General features: G+C 31.5%; 2 protein-coding genes across 2 annotated transcripts; one reads left to right on the forward strand and one right to left on the reverse strand.

Moving 5' to 3' along the window:
* Positions 1-77: 77 nt before the first annotated feature.
* Positions 78-5,909, forward strand: LOC120087223 (aldehyde dehydrogenase family 3 member H1-like). Its single transcript, XM_039044135.1, has 10 exons — positions 78-473; positions 1,848-1,916; positions 2,019-2,115; positions 2,229-2,435; positions 2,866-2,981; positions 3,096-3,200; positions 3,282-3,454; positions 3,545-3,635; positions 4,121-4,270; positions 5,462-5,909. Exons 1-10 carry the CDS (start codon positions 261-263, stop codon positions 5,693-5,695), a joined length of 1,455 nt encoding a protein of 484 aa, XP_038900063.1. The 5' UTR covers positions 78-260; the 3' UTR covers positions 5,696-5,909.
* Positions 5,910-7,040: 1,131 nt separating this feature from the next.
* Positions 7,041-12,381, reverse strand: LOC120086554 (dnaJ homolog subfamily B member 4-like). The gene is made up of 3 exons (XM_039043263.1): positions 12,144-12,381; positions 11,405-11,862; positions 7,041-7,981 (listed from the first exon to the last, which is right to left on the reverse strand). Exons 1-3 carry the CDS (start codon positions 12,315-12,317, stop codon positions 7,531-7,533), a joined length of 1,083 nt encoding a protein of 360 aa, XP_038899191.1. The 5' UTR covers positions 12,318-12,381; the 3' UTR covers positions 7,041-7,530.
* Between the last annotated feature and the right edge of the window lie 6,301 nt (positions 12,382-18,682).

The following is an 18,682-nucleotide window of genomic DNA, read 5'->3' on the forward strand; positions in this document are numbered from 1 at the left end:
ATAATAAAATGAAATCCGAAAACGACCTACTAGGCGCGTGGACACACGCGCTTTCTTTGTGACATGGCAAAGGGAGAAATGGAGAATGTGGAAATATGCAGCGAATGAGAAGACGACACCTCCATCTTAACGATTCGCCGGTTCCCTGAAATCTCTCCGATAACTCCCTTCCCCAAGGATCACTCAAATCCATTCCTACAATTTCTTCCTCTCTTTCTCTCTATATATACTGATATTGCCGGCGGCGGCGGCGATTCGCGATGTCGGAATCGAAGGTGTTCGACGCGGCGGCGGCGACGGAGTTGGTGAAGGAGCTGAGAGGTAGTTTTGGCTCCGGCAAGACTCGGAGCTATGAGTGGAGAGTGTCGCAGCTTGAGAGTCTCTTGAAGCTCAGCGTTGACCATGAGAAAGACATTTGCGATGCGCTTTACTCTGACCTCTCCAAGCCTGCGTTGGAATCCACTATTCATGAGGTCTTCGTTCTTTCTTATACTCAACTCCTTCACTGTTCTAATGCTCTGTTTGACCTGTTCTTTTGTTCGCTTTTGATCGTTTTTTTTTTTTTTTTGTTATTGTTAATGTTTTTTATGTTCAGAGTCTATTTAGATTCGTGATATCTTCTGTTGGATGTTGTTCATAAATGTTTTGATGTGTTATTACAGTTTCTGTAGGTTGAATTATTGAACGGCACCTGTTTGTCTAAATGTCCAATCCTTTCGAATTCCTTTTGTTTTACTCCTTCAGTCTCAATCACATCCACCAAATATAGGTAATGCCTCGCAGTTGCTGTTTGTGCGGGACCTTGTGATCATTGAAGATAACTTACTGATGCCATTAATGGAAGATATTCATTAATGCTCAGTATTCGCATCAACCACATTTCAAAGTTAGAGTTTCTTATTTATTAGGCTCAATGTCCCCTCATATCAGTTGTCAAGTAGAACTCTCTCTATATTTAATAACCCATTTATATTGCATCCTTTTTAGTTGTAGTCTCCGTTTGCATTGCTCCCTTGGTAGAAAGTATTCTAAAATCTATTGAGGATCTCACGTTGCAAAGATGAAAAGACCTTTTAATTTTTATAAGATAAGTGGATTACTCCAATCCAAAATTGATTTTGGAGATGAAACTCAGGTTTATCTAATAAAATCATCTAGAAAAGTAGATACAAGAGAGAAATATTTGTTGTTTGACTGAAAAGTTAACCGAAAATATTCTAGCCTGATTGAAGTTTTCACTATAATAGTCAACACCTGATATTTATCCGATGACAATCTACTTCTAATCTTTCTAGGTTTACATTTTTAGCTGTTTGGACATGAGAGTTGTTCTCGTTTGAGAAACAGCATCTTGAAATCTTGTTGTTTTATCATTCTTGTAGAAAAAGTAAAGAGATTTGTTTGACTTATTATGCACAACTAGGAGGGTTTTGTTGATTTCAAAGATAGTTTCTACGAAGGATAGAAGTTTATTTAGGAAGTTATTTCTATGCCAGAGTTCAATAATTATCTATCAATTATCCCCTATTGCTTCAAATTGATACATAATTGAAATGGGATTTGCATAATACAATCGTTGCTTGTCTTGATGCCTACTACCTTTGGATTTTTAAATCGTATTTTTAATCCATTCCTGTCATATGGCACTACCATTAGTTTCAATTTCCTTTAATTTTATCAAGACTTCAATGGTCAGAAATTATTGAATTTTCAAACTAGGGGTAGAGGACGGTCCACCTATTTCCCCTGTTACAGTTAATTATTTCATGAAGTTTTCTTCAGCTATATTTTTGGATCCTTTGAAGTATTTTTTTCCCCTTTGAATTCATGCGTGACTTATTATGCAGATAGGTATGGTAAAAAGTTCGTGTAAATTGGCACTTAAAGAACTCAGACATTGGATGGCACCAGAGAAGGTATTTGGTGTTGCAAACTTCCAGTTGATGGGGCATCTATTTTATATATTTTTTTCATTTTCATTCCCTAAATGGGGATAACATTATGCTTTATTATCGAAGGTTCAAACCACAATTACCACTTTTCCTTCGTCTGCTGCAATTGTACCAGAACCTTTGGGTGTTGTGCTGATCATTTCTACTTGGAATTATCCATTCTGTACGTCAGTGTCAATTGTTTTCCCCATATCTTATTGAAAATCATCTGCAGCCTCGAAAATTTCTTACCAATCGATATTATAGACACTAACCATTGTTGGCCACATTTCCCAGATTTATCTCTTGATCCAGTTGTTGGAGCAATAGCAGCTGGTAATGCTGTGGTTCTAAAGCCATCAGAAATTTCTCCAGCAACATCATCTTTAATGGCAAAACTTTTTGATAAGTATTTGGATACATCTGCTGTAAAAGTTGTTGAGGGTGCTATAGCCGAAACTAATGCTTTACTGGAGCAAAGGTGGGACAAGCTATTTTATACAGGTCTGTTCCATTTAGCTTGAAAATAAAAGGGAAAGTTTGTTAACTTCGGGTGTATGATCATATCTTCTGTACTCTATTTTATACGCAAATATCTTTGGTTTCATCTCATATATGCTTTATCTATATTAAACCAAGGAAGGTATGATAAATTCAATGAAAGGTCGGTTGGCCTCTAGTTTGACACTTGAGTAATTCCAGGATCGAGTAGCTTCCAAGTGGTGATATTAATCTGCCTGTCACATCCATCTTTAAGAATTTCTAGTAATAAACTCCTTTTGGAATCATGAAAGTTGACAGTGGTGGTGATAGTAGGCAATATGTTTATAAAACTATCCTCTGGCCATTACGGGGTGTGCTGTGTCTGGTGGCTTTTCTCCCATTACCTTTTGGGCAAATCAGCTATTCTTAAAATATGCTTCTTAACTTTCAGGCAACGGAAGAGTGGGGCGTATAGTAATGGCAGCTGCTGCCAGGCACCTTACGCCAGTTGTTTTAGAGCTTGGAGGAAAATCTCCAGTAGTAGTTGATTCAAAAATCAACTTACAAGTACTTCTTTCCCCTCCCCCTCATAGCATCATTATGTTTCCAGTCGAGTTCAGTTAGCTACTAATACTAGTTGCTACCATCTTATACAAATTCAAATATTTCTATTTGTCAAAGATTGCGTGTAGGCGGATTATATCTGGGAAGTGGGGTGGTAACAATGGACAAGCATGCATTGCTCCTGATTACATCATAACTACGAAAGAATTTGCTCCGAAATTGGTAAGTTCCTTTTCTTAAATAAGTTTGGTTCGTTGCACATGCTCAATTTGGTTATCTTCAAATTCAAGTTCATATCTCTAGGTGGAGTCTCTGAAACAAGAACTGGAGAGATTTTATGGAAAGAATCCGTTGGAATCTAAGGATATATCTCGCATTGTGAATGCTAACCACTTTAATCGCTTGACCAAGCTCTTAGATGATGATGAAGTTTCTAGCAAGATTGTTCATGGAGGTGAAAAGGACAAAACCAAATTGTATGATTAATTACATTACTGGCCTACTCTTTTGTCCGTTCATCAGTTAAATATTGACTACTAAGCAACGGTACCTTTTCCATAATACAGACAGATTGCTCCCACCCTCTTATTGGATGTCCCTCGAGACTCTTTGATTATGACGGAGGAGATATTTGGTCCCTTGCTTCCTATTATCACGGTAAAACTAGTACAATTAATTATATATCTTTCTTTTTTAATATTTTTGTTTTGTCAGGTAAGATAAGGAAAAGATAGCAAAGTGATTCGATGTTTATGCCATGAAATTTTTTGCACATGATAAAATTGATTGATTCTACTAAGTACTAACCCCTCTCAAGTGTAAAAATCTGTTCTTTTACAAGAAACATTGATTGGTTGGTTGTTTTTTTCTTTCTTTTTTTTTTTTTTTAAAAAAAATTATAAATTGGGCGCTCAGGGTATTCTACTTCTGACATCGATAATAGTATACAGAAAAAAAAAATTAATTATGTATGTTCAACAGTCAAAAAGTTAACTATAGGCATATGAATTATGATTGACCGAAACTGCTAATATTAGGAAGTTGTTCCTTTTTGTATGGAGAACTATGATGAATAATACAATCGTCATCATCTTCTTCCTCTTTTTTCTTTCTTTCCTTTACTGTTGGCTGGACTGGAGCAGGTAGACAAATTGGAGGATAGCTTCGAGATAGTGAATTCAGGCACAAAGCCACTTGCAGCCTATTTGTTTACCAACAACAAAAAGCTCAAGGAACAATTCGTGGCTTGTATCTCTGCAGGAGGTGTGGTTATCAATGACACCACCTTACATGTAAGATTTCTTTTTCTTACCAACTGAATGGAACTTTTTTTAGTCAGAATCAACTTTCGTTCAAAAAATTTTTTTGAAAGAGTAAGACATACAAAAAAAATAATAAAATAAATAAGCCCACAAAAGCACCCCTCTAAGAAAGAAGTTCTAACTAAGTAAATAAGATGTTATTGAATGAAACGATTGGTCAAATAAAATTATCTGCATTCTCATATGCCTGTAGGGTAATATCCCTTGGAATTTAATTACCATAGCTAATCTTCATGGAGTGGAAAATATGCTTAGATGATTTAAAATCTTACTGATATGAATAGTTCGAGATATCAAATTATTATTTATACTTTATTTAATAATTTTGATGTAAGTTTAGTAATTTTCAATTTTATCCATTTTGTGACCTATTAAATAGGAGTATTTTTGTAATTTTGTTGTAAACTATGATGTGATAATAATTAGAGTTATTTATTTATTTATTTATTTATTTATTTTTGGTAGGCTATTAAAGCCTTGCCTTACAGTTGTTTTAAGCAGTTTTACGATGAATTAAGTTTTAACCTTTGTGCTTCTTTTAAGTTTAGCCAGAGAACTTGAAATTTGCAATTCATGTATTGAGTTACATGCCAAGAACATTCAAGTGGGGATTAATCATCCTATATTGTGGAGTGTTTGAATCTTGAGTCAAGGAACTTATTTTTTGTCTCAAGAGGTTTGATCTTAAGGCAATCCGAGTCTAACCCAATAGTTGGGATCACATTGATTTGGGGATTCTAGTGATTGAGAATTAAAAGTTCACACATTTAAAGAGTTCTTTAATTCCAGCTAGAGTTTTCTATCACTTACTCGAGTTTCCTGATTATCCGACGATAACTGATGTTTTAATATGGTAACAATTACATGAAAAGGCCCACAATTCCTATTAGAAGCAAGTTGGCTACCATGGAAAACATTTTCTTTTAGGTATTGGCACCATTGTTAACTAGAAGTTTTGAGTTCTTATTTAGGAGTTTCTTCTTATGATTACTTTGGTAGTCATAAGTAAAATCTCCAGTGATTATTCAGCTTAAAACCAAAGATTCCTCACTAAATAAGTGAACCAAAAAGCATCTCGCATTGGTCTAATATCATGTTACTAGATCAATCTAGAATTACAAGCATTGAAGAAGAGACTGAAAATTTACATCATATGTGCAGCTTGCAGTTAGCACACTACCATTCGGAGGAGTTGGGGAGAGTGGAATGGGAGCTTACCATGGGAAGTTTTCATTTGATGCATTTAGCCATAAGAAGGCTGTTCTTTATCGAAGTTTCGTGGGCGATGTGCCGATGCGATACCCGCCTTACACAGATGGAAAGCTAAGGTTTCTGAAAGCTCTTCTTGGAGGTGGCATTTTGGGGCTCATTCGTGCTCTTCTTGGTTGGTCGTAAGCATCTTCTAACTCTCTTCTTCTTTATATATATGGCTTCTTCTCTTCTGCTGCCTTATGAACTTTTATCTTTCTATTCATTTTCAAATTTGTGCCATATTTCCCAGTTCAACAGTGTTTGAGTTGTAATCTTATAACAAGTTCGAGAATTCATTAACTATATTCAATAAAAAAATTCTATAAATTGATTCCTGTAAAAGTAATTTTGAAAAAAATCATCAAAATGAATACCAGTAAAGAGTGCTTATGAAATTATTGATTTATAATAATTATTTTTTTTTTACTAACACATTTTTATAATTATGCTTGCTTTGACAATTACACCTTTTTTTTTTTTAATTAGTTTATTTTATAGTTAAACTTATTAAAAAAAAAATTTGTGTGGGACAAAATTTCTTGCACGATCCGACTTGACCATTGGAAAGCACATTATCGGATTGCATTTTCACTCCATCTTTAATCCTCAAGAACTCTATATTCTTTTTTGTTTTATTTCTTGATTTGGACAATTGGTGTTGCAATTTCGGATTTGATTAAATCATGATTTGTTTTTTTTTTTTTGTAAGGGATAAAAGTTTATACTTAGCATTTTTTTTAATGGAAATTAAAAACATTAAAAATGTTCTTTTTGGTACTACAAATGGTGGTAATACGTAGGGATTTGTGGAGAAATGATATTTGTATGTAGATGTTTTGGCTATGGATTTAAGTCTTCTTAGTTCCATGGTAGGCGGGGGTTCGAGGAATACAAATAACCTCTGGATTTTTTCATGTGTGAGAGATTGAATCATTGACTTTTGAGATGATTATTAGTATTTTTATCAAGTTACAATCAAATTGGCAGAAGAATTTAAAAGTTTGGGATAAGAAAATTCTTCTATAATTGAGTTTCTAAGTATTTGAGTCATTACTAAATCTTACTATTTATTGCATTCACCCCAATTTATTTTAGGGTAACTGCAATCGATAGTATGTTTTGGGATAAAAACCAAGTGTATAACATCATTTTAGAAAAATTGCAAATATAGCAAATTCTATCAGCGATAGACTTCTACCGTGACTTCTATAGTAACTTCTATCGTTGATAGACTCTTACCACCTACCAACGATATGGGCTATCCTTAATAGACTATCTAAATTTTGTCATATTTGTAATTTCTACATTATGTTATATTTGTTAATACTTTGGGTCTGATTGCTATATTTGCAACTTTCCCTTTATTTTAATATATATCAATTTCAAATATAATTATTATTTCTTGTTTTAAATAAAAATTGAAATATATTTTCTAAATTTTGATTTTCAATCTAATAAGATTAACTGTACTTCATAATTATTATTTTCAAAATTTTCCATAAATTATAAAACTCATCAAACATTTATAATTCGATGTAAATAGATCGCATTACATTGAAGTGTGAATTATATAACCTTACTCTACTCACCCAAAATTTAAGTAATTGAATAAGATCACATTCACATAATTTGGGGATTATCTGAGTTTAACGATCAACCCTAGACCAACTCTAAAAGATGATAAGTAGTATGAGGACTAAAAAGCCCAACAACCCAGAGAGTTAGGTTAGGGCCTTAAGGGATGAGCATTCCAAAACAAAGGCCCTAGTTAGGTAAAGTTGAATAAATAGTCAAATAAAGTGAAGGGTTTTCTTTTTCCCTCCTTTTTTTCTCTCTCTCTTTTCCCCCTCTCAATTAAATGCAAAGAATGGATTTTTTAAAAAATCTTCTTTCACTCAAAAAGCCAAAATATAAATTACAATCAATCAAACAAAAAATATAAAAGAAATGAAATAGTGAAATCCTAAATCCAAATTCCCTTATTTAGAATAGTCAGAATCCTCTAAAATTCGACAAACATCATATCGTTGTTGGTCAGTTAATTCGGTTGGAAACTCAACCAAAAACTTAACTTTTAAGTTGCCTCTCTTATCATCTTTAAGTTTAGGCATACCTTGACCTTGAATGACCTTTTCATACCCAGGCCAAACGACGTCGTGTATCTTCAAGCTCATTGTTTCTCCTCCCAATAGAGGCACTGAAATGTTGCAACCAATCAGGGCTTTCAGTAGAGGGATCTCCACTGTTAACTCTAGGTCGTCACCTTCTCTTTTGAAATATGGGTGTCGTTTTTCAACTATCACAAACGACATGTCGGCAGGATAACTTCCAGGTCTCTCATTCCCCATTCCTTCAAATGTTATCTTAGTTCCCTTTGTCCACCCTGGCTTTATTTTTATTGTCAGTGTTTCTTCTTCCTCCATCGTTTTCCTGTCAATATATTAATAATGGAATCTCTTAATAATCATTGTTTCATGAATAGGGCCTCCCCTCAATTTATTTTAAATTAACAATATTATTTACTATAAATTTGAGGGGAAAAAAATTAGTTTCAGGGGATATACAAGCCCCCCTCAATAACCAAAAGCAATTAGATTGAACTATACATTTGTTTCTAAAACTCCCAAAATTTAAAGTTTTGAAATCAATTCCTTCACTTTTTTTTTTTTCCTTTTTGTATTAAATTCAAAGATGAATCACTCATATAATTCTTAAACAACATAGTTACTTAATCAACCAGAAAATAGATTAGTAGATAACCACCTATTTACCACCTCAAAAGTGGGAAAGTTGGTAATTCAACCTCTAACTCCACTAATTGTTGCGTTGTGTAACGGTCATGCTTGTCCAGGGCCTGTTGCCCATGGCCGCATGCCCAATCCAACCCCCTTCTAGCATATTTTCATGTCCTGTATTGTATTAGTTTAGTTAGCTTGGTTTCTTTACATTTTCATTGTAAGTGACCACTCGCCCTTTTGCATATGCAAGGGCGCCAGTTGGCTTTTTGTTCAGAATGCACTATATGGGGATAAGACTAACCATCATTTCCTCATACCCCGAGTAGTACTCTATAAAGCCGTTGTTGTTGCTTATTGCTTTCTAGTCTACTACAATCTTTCTTTCTTTATTCACACTCACAAATCTTCTTACGAAAACCTTTTCTCCAAACCCGTTTTCTAAAACCGTTTTCCCTAAAACGGGGGTGGAGGTTGCAAGAGGCACTCGGTGTGCCATCGGCAGTCCGTAATCGAGTTGGCTGGCTTGTTCGTGAGCGGGAACAAGTGCCGCACAATCGCTAAGAGAAGCTTCCGAAAGAGCGATTGTGACACGTTGCACCAGAAAGCCTATTGTACTCGAGCAAATTAGCAATGACAACAAGTAGATGCCAAACTAAAAATTCAAATGCAACTTTATAATATATTTTTTCATTCAACCGATTCAACCAAATGAGTTAAAAAGATTTTGGAGCAAAATGCAGTTTTGATTTCTGAGGTTTGAAGTTGATATCTATTTAGTCCCTAAGATTTCAAAAATGACATATTAGTTCCAAGATTTGTAAAATCATTCTAAATGATCTCTTTCTTGAATTGACTTTTAATCAATTAATGGAAAAGTGACGTGTCATTGATGAGTTGACAACTAAAAAAATTGTATATTGTATTTATATTGAGAAACATTTTTTTCCTTTTCCTCTTATCCTCTACGAGTGTTCAAATAACCCGAACAATCCAAACTACCTAACCCAAAATGTAAGGATTGGGTTGAGTTGGTTTTGTTCTTGGGTTGGGTTGAATTTTTCTATTTTTATTGGGTTGGGATGTAGGTTGGCTAAAAAAAATTGGGTTGACCCAACCCAATCCAAATTTTGTATATATATATATATATTCTTTTTTGTTTAAAATTTGATTTTTTTTGTATTGATTAATTTTTGAGTTTTTAATATTTTTCTTTTAAAATTGTTATGATATTTTCCTTTGTTTAAAGTTTATAATAAATATTATAGATATTTGGTATTTAGCATCTTAATTTAATGAGATTTTAGTTATTAATCATGTGTTGTATATAAATTTACATATTTTTCATTAAAAAAATAATAATAAATTATGACCCGACAACCCAATCCGAATTTTAAGGGTTGGGTAGGGTTGGAAACTTTATTTGGGTCATTTGGGTTGCCAATCAAACCAATCGGATTGGTCCAAAAAATACCCTCAACCCAATCCAACCCAAACCATGTACACCCTTTTTCCCTCACCTCTCTCTTCTTCCATTCTTCTCTTTCAGCCACATTCTCTCACAAATTAGAGCTAATAACAAAAAGTACCCATCAACAAATTCTAATCATGGAGTAACAAAAGAAAATAAACTAGTGATCAACAAAAGTTAGCAATTTAGAGTGCCAAATAAACTAGTTTTATTAAGCTATTGGCCCCTATTTAGACCGTGAGAACACTTGAAATAGAGCAAACAAAATCCTATTAAGAAAAAATGAAACCTTACGATCACTGAAAATAGAAACAAAAACACATAAAAGCACCCCATAAAGAAATTCAATCCCACCAAATTCAAAGTCCACCCACGGTAATATTTTTATCGAAACAACCAATCAACGGTCTGATATGTAAAAGCAGGAGGAGAAGAGTAGCAAAAATATGAATGAACTTTTGAATGCAATAGGAGAAGAATGAGAGCTAAGAGAGAAGTATAGTGAAATTATCCAAATTTTGTGTTGTGAAATTCTGGGTTTTTATTCTCAATTTTGATTGAGAGAACGTGGGAAAAGAAAGGGAGGGAGGAGCTAGGAGAGAGGGAAAGAGATAAGGAAAAATTGTTACCCAATATAAATATAATATAAAAATTAATAAATATTTTCAAGTCATTTAATTTTGTATACCCATGAATATCACATCACTTTTTCATTAATTGATTAACGAAAAAGTGAATGATTTTATCAATCTTAAAAACTAAAGTTTCATTTTTGAAACTTCATAGACCATTTTCATTAGTTGACTAACGAAAAAGTGAATGATTTTATCAATTTTGAAAACTGAAGTGCCATTTTTTAAATTTCATGAACCAAATAGATACCGGCTTCAAATCTCGAACACCAAAAAGTGTAACTTGGCCAAGATTTTGAGTTTTATATTTTTTTTGATTGCCCGTCGAATGTTATATATAATATACTAAATAAAAGAAATAAAAAGTGGGGTATTGAAAGGTAAGTCACTAAAATGATATATCAAATAATAATAGTAATAATAATAATAAATAAATAAATAAAAGGAATAATACTTTTTTGATCTTAAGTTTTGGCTCTAGTTTCTATTTGACCCCTAGGTTTTAAAATGTTAATCATTTAGTCATTAAGTTTTGAGTTTTGTTTCAATTTAGTTTCTAAATTTTAAAATGTTACTATTTTTCTCTTGAGATTTGAATTTTATTTCAATTTGGACCATGAATTTCAAGATTTTACATTTTCATCATCAATTTTCTATCAAATACTTACTTTTAATCATTGATGTCAATTTCTATTAATTAATTAAAAATAATTAGAAGAAAAATTTTAAATTTAATTTTAAAAGGATAAAAATAGTTAAACTTAATTTATTATAATTCTTTTAACGATTTTTAATTTATTAACATAAATCAATTCTAAAAGAAGGGAAAGTAAGTATTTAGTGAAAAATTAAAGTTAAAAGTATAAATATATAACATTTTAAAATTTATGGATTAAATTAAAATCAAACTCAAAACTTACGACTAAAACTTAAAATAAAAAATGCATTTTTCCAATAAATAAATAAAAGCCAAAGGGAATTGGGGTAGGGTTTTACGAAGAAGAAGAGGACAAACCCTGAGATCAAGATGAGGTCTCTTGTGACCTTAATTTTCTTCATGCACCCAAAGCAGAGCTCCTCCAGCGTGCATTCGAGCTGCTTCTCGATCGGCGCCGGCTTCAGTAAGCCGGAGGAATTCGAGAACATGATCGGCGTCGTGCTCATCCGGCTACCACTTTTTGATAGCAATGGAGAAGACGAAACCGAATCAATACTTCTCCGCCCGCTGCTCACTCGAGACGGTACCGATTCCGTGCTCCTCCGGCTCACGCTCCGAAACAGAGACGACGACGTCGACGACGGATTTTGACCTCTCCGACTCGCATTCCGTGACAGAGAAGAGACTCCGCTGTCATAGCTTCGCGGCCTGAAACTTGTCGCATCATTCTCTCTCATACTCTGACCTCCATATCTTAAGCTATGAACACTTTTCATCGTCGTCGGTCCTTCCGTTTTCTTAACTTCCTCATGATCCTGAAATCAACGATTATCTTTTATTAAACGCCTAATAAATTAGGGTTTCTCCGTCCTTTTTATCTGTTCGATCGAAATCATCAGCCACAGACCAAATCAATAATCCGTAATTAATTCGAACAAGAAAAAGAAATAACGAGGACCGAATTCGAACGATCGATTCGAATTCGAGATCTCAGATATTGCAGGCTCAATCATAAAAAAGTTTGAAATCTTCCTAATTAAGTTAGAATCGAAAGGAAGACGATGGAGATGACAAAATCCGCGGTAGCGGTATATACCTTAGAAGGTCCATTGTTACCAATGGCGTCGGAGGTGGCGTCGTGTTTGGTATCAACAACATCGGCATCCTTCTTGGAATTCTTGGCCTTAGAATGCCATTTTTTGAAGAAGGATTTGTAGGATTTGCAGAAATTTCGAAAGGAGATGCCAAGAGCCTGAGGAAGATCCACCATGAATGGGAGAGACAAAGAGGAGAAGAGAGAAAGAGAGAAAGAAAATAGAATTCTGTTGACTGTCCACACACAAAAAAAAAAAAAAAAAAAGGAAAAAAAAGGGGAAAAAAAATGGTTAACCAAATAACCAAGTTTTTTGAAACCGCGTTTTATTTGGGGATTCTGTTAATTAATTACGTGTCAACTTCTTCCTTGAGCTATCTAATTGTTAATTTCGAATTGTTTTTTAGGTTCTAGAATATTAGATTTTTACCAAAAATTTCGAATTTAATTTGAATTTAATTCCTTCTTAAGTTTCAATATTTTCCATTTAATTTTCAGATTACTACTTTATAATAATTATGATGTGAATGTTTTTAATTAAGTGTAATGATTTTATTAAAATTTATTTTAATTCTTAACCAAAATTCAAAAAACAAAAATTTAAATTTAAAATTTTACTCTATTTTAATTTTTTGAAAAGTTGACTTGAATTTTGAAAATATTACTAAAAAGTAGATGATAAAATAAAGAAAATCATAAATTAAAGTGATTTTTATATTCATAATCTAAAAGAAAAAAAATGTACAAAATTCATTATCAAATGGAACCTAGTATCATTAATTTTAAAAAGTCGTCGGATTATTGTTAAGTTCTTTTTATAATTATTTCAAAACAAAATAATATATTTATTTAGGAGGATGTATACAATATGTGAGTGAAAAATTAGAACTTCTAATTTTTCACTCACGTATAGCTATATAAAACTCAAAAATAGATTGTATTGCATGATTTAAAAATGAGATGAAAATGACCTTTTATTGGGAAATTTTTCATTTGTATTCTTAAATTTATTGCCTTATCTTGATTTTTCAAGTTGATCTAATTAGTTAAATGTTGTAATTTCTATTAAATGAACTATTAGTTTTAGCCAAAAGCAATTTAAAAATTTCTCATGTCATTTTTCTTTCAAATATTTTTAATTTTGTATCATACATACAAATACTAGAGTTTTTAGGCAAAAACTTATCAAATTAGCAAAATAGCAACAAATATCTAAGTTGTAATGTGACGAAATTGAAAGTTTAGATTAAAGTAAAAATGTTTTTTTTTTTTTTTTTTTTGTTTTGAAAATGACTTTAAGATGAAGTTAAAAAGATAAAAGAAGGTGAGGTTTTGTAAAAAGGTTGTCAATTTTGAAAAGTTAGTTGGATTGGTTTGCTCAATACATCATCTGAAAATTCTCCTGAAAAGTTGAAAACTGTAGTTTCCATTGTATTGTCTTTAACAACCAAATGACCGTTACACTTTCCTAAAATAAATAAATATATAAATAAAGACCTATAACACCTCAATTTCAAGACTTTGTGAATTTACTAAAATAGGGTTTTTTAAAATATTTACAAAGAACAAAGTTTTTTTATTTTTTTTATTTTAAGGGTGATCTTATTTGTACCAATTTGCTCAAATGGACAAAAAAGAAAAAGGAGAGCTATTTTTCAATTAAAAAAAAGTATATTAGGTGACAGATTCAAATGCTTAATCTTTTCATCGATTGAAGTATATATAACTAGATCCTATGTTAATTAAGTTTTCATGAAAAATCAACTTTTATTACTTATGTAAATTCCCAATAAATAATTTGATTTAGTGAAAGAAAAATGGATTTTGATGAGAAAGTACGCAATACAATTTTTTTTTTTTTTTTTTTTGAGGTCATGTTCATTTGATGGATAAAAAATCGATTTATACTCTAAACTTTGAGATTTAAAATTTCAAACAATCAATCATATCCATTAAAATTCTAGACTTTGATGTATGAATCTTCGTTATAACTCTATTTTAAAACTATTGAATCACATATGTTAGAGAAAAAAAAATGTTGAAATCAAATGAGTATTAACAATGTTTTATTAATTTATATGCGATTTTTATCGTCTTGTCTTATTTCCTCTCTCTTTTAGTTGATTTATCTCTACTTATTACAAAGAATGATGTACAACAATTTTTTTTTTTTTTTTAATTTTAGGGTAATACTAATCTTAGGTGATTCCGAGTTAAGTGAAAATAGTTATAAATCATTAATGGAAGATATAAATTTATTCACTCATAAAAAGATTAACATTTAAATTGATATTTAAAGTTTCTGAAAAACTTAGATGTTGCCTAGGCAATTATTTAATAAAAATTTGTCACATGATAATTTTTTTTTTTTTTTTAAAAAAATAATTATTATTTTGTAGGTAAAAGCAACGTTTTATTTGATACAATTCTATAATTTTAGGAGTCAAATTGATTTTTTTTTCTCTAAATATTTATTATATATTCTATAGGTGAAGACTGGTTCTCTAACTACCACATTTGTTGTTCAATAAAAAAGGTTATTTGCAAGGACTAAGTCAAATTATTATTAGTCAATAATAACAATAAAATAATCGGGTTTTCTTTTTCGCTATTTTAAAACTTTGATAAGTTTGGAAAGTTAAGATTGTAATGAAATTAAAAGGAGCAGAAAATATGAAAAAGGGAGAAGAAAAGCATTTCGCAACTCTACTGTATACCTTAGAAATAAAAACAACAATAGGATATTTAACGACAAAAAATAAATAAATAAATGAGAAATAAGTGAAAACGAGTCTAGTTCAATAGGTTAGCAACTAATAAATATGTAATTCGACTTAAAAAAAAAAGTTTAGAAATATTTTGTATAATTTAATTATTGAATTATTTAAAAAGTTAATAAACCAAACATATGAGCACATTTTTTTCAAACTTCTAGCATACAATTACTAGGGTTGATAGATAAAATTTGGATAAGAAGATTTGCTTGACCTTCACGTGGTTGCAACAATGAATTCATAATTTGGAAAAGAAAGACGACTGCAAGACAAAGAAGAAGAAAACACTGGTGTGGTACTTGCCACGAAATCTTTAATGCTTAAGTCAATATTTAGCAAAGGGTTGGAGTTAGAGCTAAGCTAAAAGTAAGAAGAAGAACTTACCTTGGGTGATGCTTATGAATCTATGACCCTTAATTTATGGTAGGTTGGATCTAGGATAGAGGGATTAGGGAATGCAATTTCAGGCTGGCGAAGGGGCTTGCATCAGGGTCCACGAGAAGTCGAGCCTTTATGGGTGGATAGAGGCTCACCTCAGCCTCGACTTCTGAGGCGGAGGTGGACAAGTTAGGTCATTTGGCTCAACACGCCTTTCCTTTTCCTAGTCTCTTCCTCTTTCGACCTATTGGCTTATTTCTTACGGTCTTCTAACCCTCACATGATTATCATTATTTTGATTTTATCCCTAACAGTCTGTCATCTTGAGCTCGTAATTCTTGATCCAAAAGTATCTCATAACAATAAGTATATGATTCAAGTTTCTAATTTTTTTAGTTGAAAATTTATACTTTGATTAGTTAAGAAATGTGAAGGTTGACATTTTTCTTTCAAACTTATATTCTATGAATTTTTTTTATTATTTATTATTTATAAGTAGAATAAAATAAATGTTCTTATTAATTATACTACCATGTTTAACTAATGTTAAAATTAGATTTTTTTGGACAGGAATGGACATTATGGTCTTAACGCGACCTTAAGACCAAAGGTTGGTTTATTGTCAAAATAATTTTTAATTACTTCCCTTAAAAAATTAATTAATTTTATAATTAAGAGCCCTTGTAAATTATTATCATGGAGTTGAATATAGCCTTTCCACTTTGATAATCTACAATATTTGTTCATATATATTAATGAGTGTTTTCTTGTTTATCAAATCAATATAAATTTGTTTTTATTTTAAAAAAAACAATATTAAAATTGTGGGCCAAAATCTTTTTAATTATCCTCCTAAAAAAAATTATTATTTATGTCTTAACCAATCATGTTAGATTAAAATATCATTTTTATTTTTATACTTTCAAAATATTTAATTTTATTCTACATACTTTCACTAAATCTAAAATTTTGTTATTTCTATTACTTGTTTACATTTTTTTTTTCAATAACTTTGTGTTATTTATTAGTATTTTCACTATAAATTTTCACTTAACGTGATGTCTAGTCCTTCAACCACATTACGAAAAGATTTAAAATTTTCTTACCAGTTCTATTCATTTGTGGCCACAAAAATAACATTTGAGAATTATTTGGGGTCCACCAGATAAATGAATAATAATTTAGATAAAATTATTTAATGAAGTGTCAAATAATGAATGAGAGGAATGATCGCAGAGTAATACTAAAATATTTTCTTCCATGTAGCTCGAAATAAAAACGAGTCACTAATGGATTGTCGTGTCTTTAAGTGACACTATAGTGTGTTAGTGCGCATCGAGAGAGTCACGACCTATTTTTTTCTAGTACGATCGTGACACGTGGTAGAAGAGAGAATCCAAATTGCATTGTAGAGATCATTTTTTTTTCTTTTTCTTTTTACTTTGGTTAGTTACCCTTACGACAACTACAAGTTCGATTTTGTTTCTGAGTTGGTTTTGTTGTTTTGTTGCTGTATTTTTCACCATCCTAAAGTTGGGATGGGGACCATTGGGTAGTTTTTTTCTCAATTCGGGCATTTACTACGCCAACCATATAATTTATTTACATACACTAACAAATTACATAATTTAAAATTCAAGAACGAAATTTATGAAAATAATAGTAAACTAAAGGGATAATTTCGACATTCTAACAAAGCGGAGGACACCCTGTTTAAGAAAGGTTTGCCACCAAAAAAGCTCCTTTGATCTCTCACTCGGGGAAGAGACACTACAAAAAAATATCGCAGAGAAGTCAGGTCTTCATCATCGCAAGGGCATGAGCAACCTTATTTCTAGCCCTATTTTAAAAAGAAAATCTCGGAACATTCACCTAAGGAGTGAAGAAAAGAATATCAATATATTATTAAAAGAAAAAAGGTGTGTTTTTAGTAATAACTATAGTGTTAAATTTTAATCGACATGTCGAAATTTCCATAGAAATTTTCATGTTTCCATGGGTTTAATATCGACATAAGGGGCGAATCGATATTTATATTATATCATTAAAAAAAATCTACAAAACATAATAATTAAGCCTCATTTGATAACTATTTTATTTTTTATTTTTGAAAATTAAGTCCATTTTCTCTTTATTTCTTACCATGGTTTGCATCTTTGTACAATGGTTGAATTTTTAGCAAAATTCAAAAAATAAAAAATAAAAAGTAGATAACAAATGAAGAAATTTGGAAATCAAAGTAGTGCTTATATGTTTCATTTTAAAAAACAAAAACAAAAAATAAAATAATTACAAAATGGAGCCTAAGTAACAAAATTTCACTAATGTAAATGTAATATAAATAATAGATATGTTAGTTTGTTTAAAAATCATAAAATATTAATTTATTAATTTAAATTTATGTGTCAATTTTTTATAACTTTTCCAAAAAAATCCATCGAAATTGAAATTTATCGGTAATTGATCGAAATTTTCGTAAAATTAAGACCTCGATATTTCTATTAACATCGACATTTTAAACATCCGTAATAACAACCATTTTTCTATTTATTATAATAAACAATTACTTCAATTTTTCAAAAACAATTACTTCAATTATGGTAAAATAATAATAATAATAATTGTTGAATGAGAAATTTTGGACCAATCACAAGTCACCACGTCGTTTGCTAAATTAACGACGAATTTCTAAATCATTGACTTTGGGTCCAATTAGAAGTTGACACATGTCTCGAATTGAATTGAAGACAAGTTTCGATGACGTCACGCGGATGAATCGGATGATATCAAATTGGTCCAATTTGATATTACTATTTGGGCTTAAAATCCAAACTACCAAAAAAAAAAATTTGAATTGGACCCAAATTCCAGATCAAGCTCAAAACCAACTAATTGAACCCAAGGGTCAGGCCCATGGACCAACCAAGCCCACGAAGCCCACTTGAGAACTCTATAAATAAAGAAGTTCTCTTCATTTGTGGAGACAGCATTTTCTACACTAAGAAGAACCAAAGAGAATTCATTAACAAGCAGAGGACTCCCAAGACTCCTGAAGCTGCACTCCTATAAGGCAGAAGACCTTTGAAGATACAAATGCTCTTCCAAAACTTCTGCTTCAAGCTTCCAAGACTCCTGAAGCTGCACTCCTATAAGGCAGAAGACCTTTGAAGAGACAAATACTCTTCCAAGACTTCTACTTCAAGCTTCCAAGACTCCTGAAGCTGCACTCCTATAAGGCAGAAGACCTTTGAATACACAAATACTCTTCCAAGACTTCTACTTCAAGCTTCCAAGACTCCTGAAGATATACTCCTATAAGGCAAAATACTTTTGAAGACACAAATACTCTTCCAAGACTTCTACTTCAAGCTTCCAAGACTCCTGAAGCTG

The sequence above is a fragment of the Benincasa hispida genome, chromosome 9 (assembly GCF_009727055.1).
Source record: "Benincasa hispida cultivar B227 chromosome 9, ASM972705v1, whole genome shotgun sequence".
NCBI classification, from domain to species: domain Eukaryota; kingdom Viridiplantae; phylum Streptophyta; class Magnoliopsida; order Cucurbitales; family Cucurbitaceae; genus Benincasa; species Benincasa hispida.